This window comes from Cucumis sativus, chromosome 5 (assembly GCF_000004075.3).
Source record: "Cucumis sativus cultivar 9930 chromosome 5, Cucumber_9930_V3, whole genome shotgun sequence".
NCBI lineage: Eukaryota > Viridiplantae > Streptophyta > Magnoliopsida > Cucurbitales > Cucurbitaceae > Cucumis > Cucumis sativus.
In genome coordinates this window covers 2,319,443-2,328,519 of record NC_026659.2, presented here as the reverse complement: position 1 = coordinate 2,328,519, position 9,077 = coordinate 2,319,443, and the positions used below count along the sequence as shown (strand labels likewise).

The window sequence follows — 9,077 nt, the reverse complement described above, 5'->3', positions numbered from 1 at the left end:
AAGGACAATTTTAAAAATAGTAAAATAAATTAAAATATTTACAAGCTATAGCAAAATTTTGAATTATATCATTGATAGTCTTCTATCACTATATCATATTTATCATATCAATGACTATCAGTGATAGAATTTGCTGTAAGTTGTAAATATTTTGTAAAATCTACTATTTTTAATATTTTCTCTAAAATTTATCGTTAATTAAAATCTATCGTTAATAAAAAATTATAAATGACAAAGTTTATCATGATAGATTTTTATATTATAATTTGCAATTTATCAAGAATAATTAGGAAAAAAGATTTATTGTTTTCGATTAGAAGACCAACTATATAATTTTATCGCACATATACATTTAAGCCTCGTATGTAGATAATTTAGTTGTTTAATTGTTTCTCGATCTTGTGGTTACTTTCAAAAGAAGAAATTTACCATCATAGAATTACAAACTTAGTTCAGCTGACATATATAAGACATAAACTTTAGATTAAAAAAGTCAAAAGTTTAAATGCTACCATAACTGTATTAAAAAAAAGAATGATAAACAATAACAAAATAAGAGGAGGGTAAAGGAGTTTGTATAGAAAAAGAGAAGTGAATGAAAAGCATACATAACATGTGTTGGTAAGAGGTGTGTTAGAAAAGATGTACATGTAAACATTTATTTTGATGGAGAGTATGCATGAGGAAGAAGCGTGGTAGGTTAATGAATAACATGGAGTGAGAGTATAAATTACAAGAAGCACTTCACCTCCAAGTGTGACAGCTTTGATAATGGTACGGCCATATATATATAATATACATTATCAAGAATGGGAAGCCACACGTGACTTTCATGAGACTGTCTTCCTGCCAATGGGACCAATAATAAGTGTGAATCATAATAATAAAATAATAGTAAAGTTAAATTGCAATAACTCTTTTTTAATTTTTTTTTATAAATTTCTCTTTGTTGATATATTATGGATTTTCAATTTTATATTCCGTGGATGCAACAAATACTAATCAAATTTTTATTTTGAATAAGTAAAAAATATTTATTAAATGTAAAATTATAAAATTGAGTATTTTAAGAGAATTTTGAATTTATAATTTGTAGAGATAAAAAAGAAGAAGAAGAGAAAAGCAGATGGCTTAGTCAACTCTGGAGCATGTTAAAATTCTGGATTAAGAAACTATAATTAAAAGATTATAATAAATTCAAATGTTAGAATCTTGTAATTTAATAAAATAAACAATAGAATGAAAAGGGAAATTGACGAGTTTACCCATGATTGGAGGAGTGTGAGGGGTAGAAGTGGAAGTAGGGGTGTGCCGTAGAAGTTGGTTAAATAAAAAGAGAGACAGGTGGGTGTGGTTGGTGTAAACAAACCCACGGTTGGACCCATAGAAACAAAACCACCAAAACTTATTAAAGAGAAGAGAGAGAGAGGGAATTGAATTTCTCGAGATACAATAGAAAGAGGGAAGAATTAGAAGACAATGACATTTCAAACCCCAAATTTCTCTTCACATTTGTTTTAAGGGGTTCCATTTCAGTTACCCTATTATTTCACCTTAATGCCCTTTCTTCTTCTTTAGTTTTTGTTAATATTAAAACCGATAGTTTGAATCTTATTTTTCCGAGTGATTTTAGACTACATAACATAATCAACATCAAACATGAATAAAAACAACATGATCAAGAGAATAATAAAATTCATGCCAAAAGTAGTATATGAGGATAACATTATTCTAGGACCAAAATGGGCCTAGTGGAGGTGCTAACATGTCCTAACCCATAGTGATAAAGAGGGCTATCCTAATGATGTAGCTTTGAAACTCTATTTTTATCAACACTATCATAATAGCGGTAAGGAAAGTAATTAAATTGGTTTCAAACTCTCAAATACTTCAACTTTAAACACTTTTACTCCTTTAATACTTTAACATCAATCACATTTATGAGTACATTTCATTTGTATTCTTATAGGTCGCATTCTTCTTTCCTTAAAGACAAATTTACTGTTGTTATTATATGAATGTCGTGATTTTTCTCCTATTTACATTTTAACATCAATGTTGATGATTCATGGAGGAATTGCAGTTGAAGAATGAGCAGTCTCATCTAATTTTATTTGTTATATATGGAATTTAGATTTCAGTTCGGTTTTTCCATTGTAGTACTTTTTAGTTATAACTTTATTGTAATATACACATGTGTTCAATGTTGTTTAGATATGGAATCAACTAATATGCTCATTCATGATATTCAACACTTACAAGTTTCTACTATGATAATTATTCGCTTGTTTAAGTTTTTTTTAGAGACACAACTAATTAAGTTGAATGATATATATTTTAACTTTTTCCACACTCAAACATTTCATGGTATTTTCACAGATTAAACTTCAATACGTAGGACTAATTAGCGCCAGTGCAAAATCTTCGAGGAATTTCAAGAATTATTGTAAAACTTGTTTGAAAAGAAAAACGAATAATTATAATAGCTATCGACTCATTATTGAAAAAGAAATTATAGAGAGGCTATTGTTGTTTATGCATAGTCGAAATTAATAAAAGTTAGAGGTAGGTATTTGAAATAGTGTTTAAGTGGGTATGTATCAACTTTTTGTTAAAGGGAATTAAATGAAGTTGGATAAGACTAAACCAAGAAATGGCTCCTTATTCATTTTTGTGTTTGATGTTGACAAATTGGGCAGTGTTTAATAAAGAAGATTCTCAAGTGGTTTAAAAGCTTTGGTTGGGGATTCTATTTTACTTTCTTTTTTTCTAAGTCAAATTTTCTCTTTAATATAATATATATACATGTGTTACATGTTTTTATAGGAGATGGAATCTACTCGATTGGGTGAGAGATAAAATCCAACTAAACTAAGACATATCATAATATCATTCCCCCTTTACTTCTTCTTTTTCTTCTTTTTTTGATATCATTCCAAGTAAGGAATAATTATATTGATAGTCCATTAACATATAATCTTTTTTATAATATTTGTGCTTGTTTTGTTGTAAGTTTTTAGCTATGGTTTTAAATTTTGTTCATTAAGCATTAGCTTTTCTAGTCAAATTATATATAGATGGAAACTGTGTATTTTGTAATGTTTCTAAATTTGGTTTAGTTTCTTAAAACATTAATTGTTAATTGAGAGCGAAAAAAACCATAAAAATTTATGTACAATGGTGAGATTTATAATCTTGAAGGTTAGTTTTCAAGGTTATCAAATGAGGTCGTAGTTGTTTGTTTTTCTTTTACAACTTTGTTATCGTGGTTTTTATCTTTTCTAGTAAAACACACTGAATTTTTTTACCAAATTTAAAAAACAAAACAAGTTTTTATTGACTTATGTTTGATAACAATTTTGTTTTTTGTTTTTTATTTTAAAAGTTAGGAGTATTTTTCTTCAATTTCTTACTATATATTTCATCTTAAGTAAAATAATTGAATTCTTACCCATATTTAAAAAAACAAAAGCAAGTTTTTAAAAGCTACTTGTTTGAGTTTTCAAAACTTGATTTGACATTTTAAAGTATTGGAAGAGAATAGATAACAAAGTACAAAATTTATGGATGAAAAATGCGTCTTGGACTTAATTTAAAAAAAAAAAATACCTAAACATTATCGAACGAACTTTAAAAATTACAAATTTTAGTTTTCAAAACTTGACTTTGTTGTTATTTTTTTAAAAAAAATACTCTTTAAAATAGATAATAAATGATTATAAATTTAATTTTAAAAAATCAAATAGTTATTAGAGTGCGTCGTCCAAATACTACTCTTAGAAGAAAAAAAACCATGGCTATATAAGTAAATACAAAACATTTCCAGATGAAAGTCAAAGTCAAAAAAACTATATGGTAGAAGGATGAAAGTTAAAAATAACATATAATAATTATATAAATATAGGAAGGGTTTCTTGCTTACTTGTATACTTCTATGTTTTCTCAATAACATAAATATTATAGTATAAGTCCAATATCATTTTCATGTCATTAACATATTAATTATACATTAATGAAATCAACAATCAATAAATCATAAAATGTTTTCACATCAACACATATTTTATGGATAGTACTCTTACAACTTGCTACTTATTACTTACCATAATTTTATTGTATGCAAATTTTATTTTCTTGTCTAATCGTATGATAATTATACATAAAAAAGGAAGGGGTAGAGCCTAAAAAACTCACAACAATATACTTCTTTGAGGAATATTTATTTTAGGATATGATTCCTTTTCTAGATTTACTTTTCTTTAATTATGGATAAGATCAATTTTTTATTTATTAGAAGAGTGATTTCAAGTATAATAAAATGATTTAAAATATTTATAAATACAATCAAAGTTTATATTTATTTCCGTACCAACAGACTTAGTAATATTAATAAATATTGATAGAAGTTTGTTGCTCCCTATGGTGGATAAATATTCCGTTATTTACAATGATTCTAAAAAATTTAACAAATCTCCTACACTTTAAAATTAAAAAATATTATGTACGGAATCTAAACCTCCCTATTTAAATACTATATATGAAGACCTATTGACTATTATATATTTAGAGACTGGATGGAATTTAGTTTGGTGTATTATAATAGAACTAAAACAAGTTAAATCCAATAATCCTATTAAAGGGAGATGTGAAACTTTTTAATATCTTGAGTTTTAATTAAATTTCATTTGAAGCAAAGTTCTACTTTAATTTTGGGAATAATTTATTAAACTGAAGTGTATAGTGTTTTATACATCATGCTTACATTTCCTCACTCTAAACCTGCTCTAACACCACCTTAGCTAATATAAATTAATTAAAACAAATTTAAATTTCAATATTTTAATCATCATTTAAGTACTTCTCCTCCATGTTTGTCATTTAACATGACGTCATAGTTTCTATCAAACTTTTATATGATTGTGAAAATCTTATGTTCATTTCATTTTAATTTATTTTCTTTGTTTAGAATACAAGTGGGAAAAAAAATTAAAAGAAATGAAAGATTGTCAATATAACGGTCTTCCGCAAGTCTTTTTTTATGTGGTGTAGCTTAGTAAGCACCTAAGTATTTTTCTTTTTATCGATTTAAGATTTCTATTCTAAAGGTTCTATTTAAGATTTGATGCTCTAATTTGATTCTTTATTTTCTTTCACTTTTGTTGGTCGTGGGTATTTACCTCTATCTAGTTGTTAACGTGTCTTGGTATAAGTTTTTTATTTTTCAAAGATACCGTAATTTTATGTCTTGTTTTTTCTCTTAAGATATAATGTAATTTTTGAATGTTAGATTTTGTTTAGAAATTTCTCATTTGTACGTAGAGTTACGTTTTTCTTTTCTTTTACGTAGGTTTGTATTTAAATATTATATTTTAAGCGTAGATGATAGATATTGAGGACGTTGGTATATATAACAACATTAAAAAAAAAAAAAAAGTTGCAAATATAGCTATATTTAAATATTAACTTCATACATGATGAAGTACTAAGTAGGTAACCTTTGGGCCAAGAGGGTAGCTAGTGACTTTTCTCCTTTGGGCCTAAATATTTGTTCATAGCAAATTACTCCACATTTTGTTTCGGGACTCATACACTCACATGTGTAAAATAGAACTACACATTTAATTAATTCATGTGCAATGATAAGGTTATACTCCATGTTTCCGAGTTTTGTCTTTAATCTTAACGAAGAGTTCATGATGAAGTAAGTTCAATGATTTTGGGACAATTTTTTTCTTTTGAAAACTTAATGTTGATAGTGGCCTTGTTACGAAGATCTAAGATGGGATGGGTAAGAGGTGGATTATTAGAAGTTGAAATGGCTAAGTGATTTTTATTAGATAACAAGAAACTTCATCTCATATCAATTAACAACGAAAGGAGTAGCTCATCTATAAGAAATGTGAGTTCTTCAACGTAAATTTCTCAACAATTTTCAAAGATTACAGTTATGTCCATCACAGTCGTTAAGTGTAAGTTTGAAGCTAAAACTATAGTGATGGTTTGAAAGAGTCATACATGGAGTGGAATGTCAAAATCCCTTAGTGGGATGGAGCTAGAGCTAGATTCAAGTGAAGTTCTAAAACTCTACCATCTCTTTCGAAACTTGTCTGAGTAATGAGAAATTTCTTTCTAGCTCTTGTCTTATCCTTCATTACATAGATTAGACTCAACCGACACGTTTATAGAAAGGTTTCTCAAATTTCAAGTTTAAATTTAGAAACCGTCACTATGCAACCTCCTTGATACCCTTTTCCAAAGTCCACGTCTGTATAACTTCCATTAGATCTTTAGTACAACATAGAACAAATGAGCTTATTTCTAACCTCATGTTTTTACATTATCAACAACAACAATCTCTCCATCTTTAGCCATAAGCTGAGCCCTTTGAGCTTCTTTCCCCCAATCAATCCTCCAAACAAAAACCATTAACAAAATCAAACACACAAACACTCCAACCAAGAACCCAATCAAAAGCCCACCAAGCCCAACCCCAACTTTAAACCCCAACACCATCCCCAAAGGCAAAGCCACTCCATAGAACCCACCAAGACTCGCACCCAACCCCATCAACGGCTTCCCCACTCCTCTCACTACTCCGCCGCAAACCGCCACCGGAAAATTCACCACCTCAATCGCAGCCATCAAAACCAGCATCTTCTTCACCATTCTCACAACCCCTTCATCTCTAGTAAAAATCCTCCCCCATTCCCCTCTCCCTGCCACCATCGCCGCCGCCCCCATCAATCCAACCACCACACTCCCCACCACCGATACCCCCGCCGACCACCTCGCCGCCAACTCACTGTTCCGACCCAACTCGTTCGACACACGCGCCGAAGCACACGTGGCTAACGATAACATAACAGAGTAAAGCAAATAATCGAAGTTTAATACTATAGCTATAGTCCCTACGGCTTGTTTAGCATTGGGAAGACGGCCGGTGAGAAGTATCAGAATCTCGTAACACCACCATTCAAGACAGGTGGTTAAGCAACACGGACCTGAAAGCTTCAATAGGCGAACCCAATCTTGAACAGTTTGATCAAACCACCCCCCACCTTCTTCATTATTACTCATACTTTGTTTCAACCAAACGTAAATCGCTAATGAAATCATTGCTACAAAATCTGTTACCCAAATCGCTATTGAAACCCCAATCAATCCCTTGGATTTAGCAAGAAAAAGGTTGATGGGTACATGAAGGGCCAAAGCCAGAGCAGAGGACAACATGATCGGGAGGGTCTCTGTTTGTGAACTGAGATAAGATTTCAATGGGCAGAGGAATGAAGTGATTAACAAATCAGGGAGGAGATAGAAAAGATAGGTTTTAGCGGCGATTGAAAGGTCTTTTTGTTGACCGAAATGGATCAAGATTGTGTCGACGTTGAGCCAGAGGAATGAAATTGGAAGTGTAGCGAGGAGTAAAAGGAAGATGGACATGAACAGAGTTTTGTGAAGGAGTTGGAAGTTCTTGGCGCCGAAGGCTTGACCGCAAATGGGCTCCATGGCACAACAGAGACCATTCAAAACGGAAAAGCCAGTGACATTTGCGAAGGTGAAACCGAGTGTTCCGGCGGCTAATGGAAGATCGCCGAGACGGCCAAGGAAAGCGGTGGTAATGGCTATCTTTACAAACCATGTTAAGTTCATAGCGACGAGTGGAAGAGCGATGCCTCTTTGTAATTTCAGCTCGGAAATAATGGAGTTGATGAAATCTTTTGAAACCCATTTCGTAATTCTTGGGCTTGATCCAGATTCCAAGGTTGAAGAAGATACAGTTACAGACATCGATTCTTTTTGTTTTTCTTTTTTGAATTGAGGGAAGAGTTTTGTTGTTGAGTGGTTTTTGTAACTTAATTTGTAAGGCCTGGCTAAGATGGAGATTTAGTTGAGGTGATCGAGATACTCTTGATTGAACTTTAGTGAATTAAAAAGAAGAATGTGTATATGATATAGATGTAAAGATGATTGGGTCTCTTTTTTTCACACTAAATATATATAGAGCACTAGTGGTAAAGGCAAAGGAAATAATGCAAAGGATTGGCTCAATAATAAGGCTTTGTGTAAGTGTGATGCATGCAAAAGAAAAAGATTGAGGAAATTCTTCAATTCTGAAACATAAATTCAAATCACTACTCTTTCAATGAATCTAACCTTTTAGAAATTGTTAACGTATAAAATTTTCAACAATATTTAAGGGAATATGTGTGTGGGTTAAGTTTATTTATTTTTATTTTATGAAATTAAACTCTTTTTAATTATACAAAAGATGTCTTTGATAAAAGTATTCCAACTCGAAAAAGTTGAAAAATCCAAAACTATATGATTGATGGACAGGGGAAGGCAAAGTAAATATACATCATACTTTAATTTTCTTTTTTTTTTTCTTTTGCTTAAATTATTAAAACAGAAATGCCCTACAATCAAGATGGTCCTAATTTTTGTATACATACTTAAATTCATAAGTATCTATTATCTTCTTCCTCCTCCAATTTAATGATCTTAATTTCTTTTATTATTTTGGTTTATAGTTTCTTGACTGATTCCTACTTTTGGATTTACTTCCTGATTGTATTTAGATTTGTCAACTTAAACCAACACATATTATTTTAGAAATGCAAATAATGTCTCAAATCTGTTAGAAAAAGAAGTGAAGTGATCATAGTTATGTAAGAAAACATTTATCATTATATCTTATGATCTAAACCTAGATATATAGGTAACACTAAGTACACTCCATAAAAATGATTTGTGGTTGCACTCACCATTAAGAAAAAGATTATTATGATCGGTACAAACAAATTTTTATGTTTTTAAATAATGAAATGATCGTAGATATATAAGTAACGAATATTATTTAAGGTCTTCTCACGAAATCTTGAGAATTTATACTCAAAATGAATCCTAAATTTTGTTGTCTTTTAATTCCTTGAGACCATGGAAGTGTATTGTCTCGTTAGATTAAAACTTTGAACCATTTTATTATTGTTTATGTTTTATGAGAATTTTTGCTGTTCTTCCTTTTCTTCCTTTTTTTTTTTTTTAATTTTTGTATTTGGAAGTTTGAGGATGCACAC

The 9,077-nt window shown here is 30.2% G+C and overlaps 1 protein-coding gene across 1 annotated transcript; it reads right to left on the bottom strand.

Moving 5' to 3' along the window:
• Positions 1-5,889: 5,889 nt before the first annotated feature.
• Positions 5,890-8,120, bottom strand: LOC101219266 (protein DETOXIFICATION 56). Its single transcript, XM_004147557.3, has one exon. It carries the CDS (start codon positions 7,786-7,788, stop codon positions 6,325-6,327), a length of 1,464 nt encoding a protein of 487 aa, XP_004147605.1. The 5' UTR covers positions 7,789-8,120; the 3' UTR covers positions 5,890-6,324.
• Between the last annotated feature and the right edge of the window lie 957 nt (positions 8,121-9,077).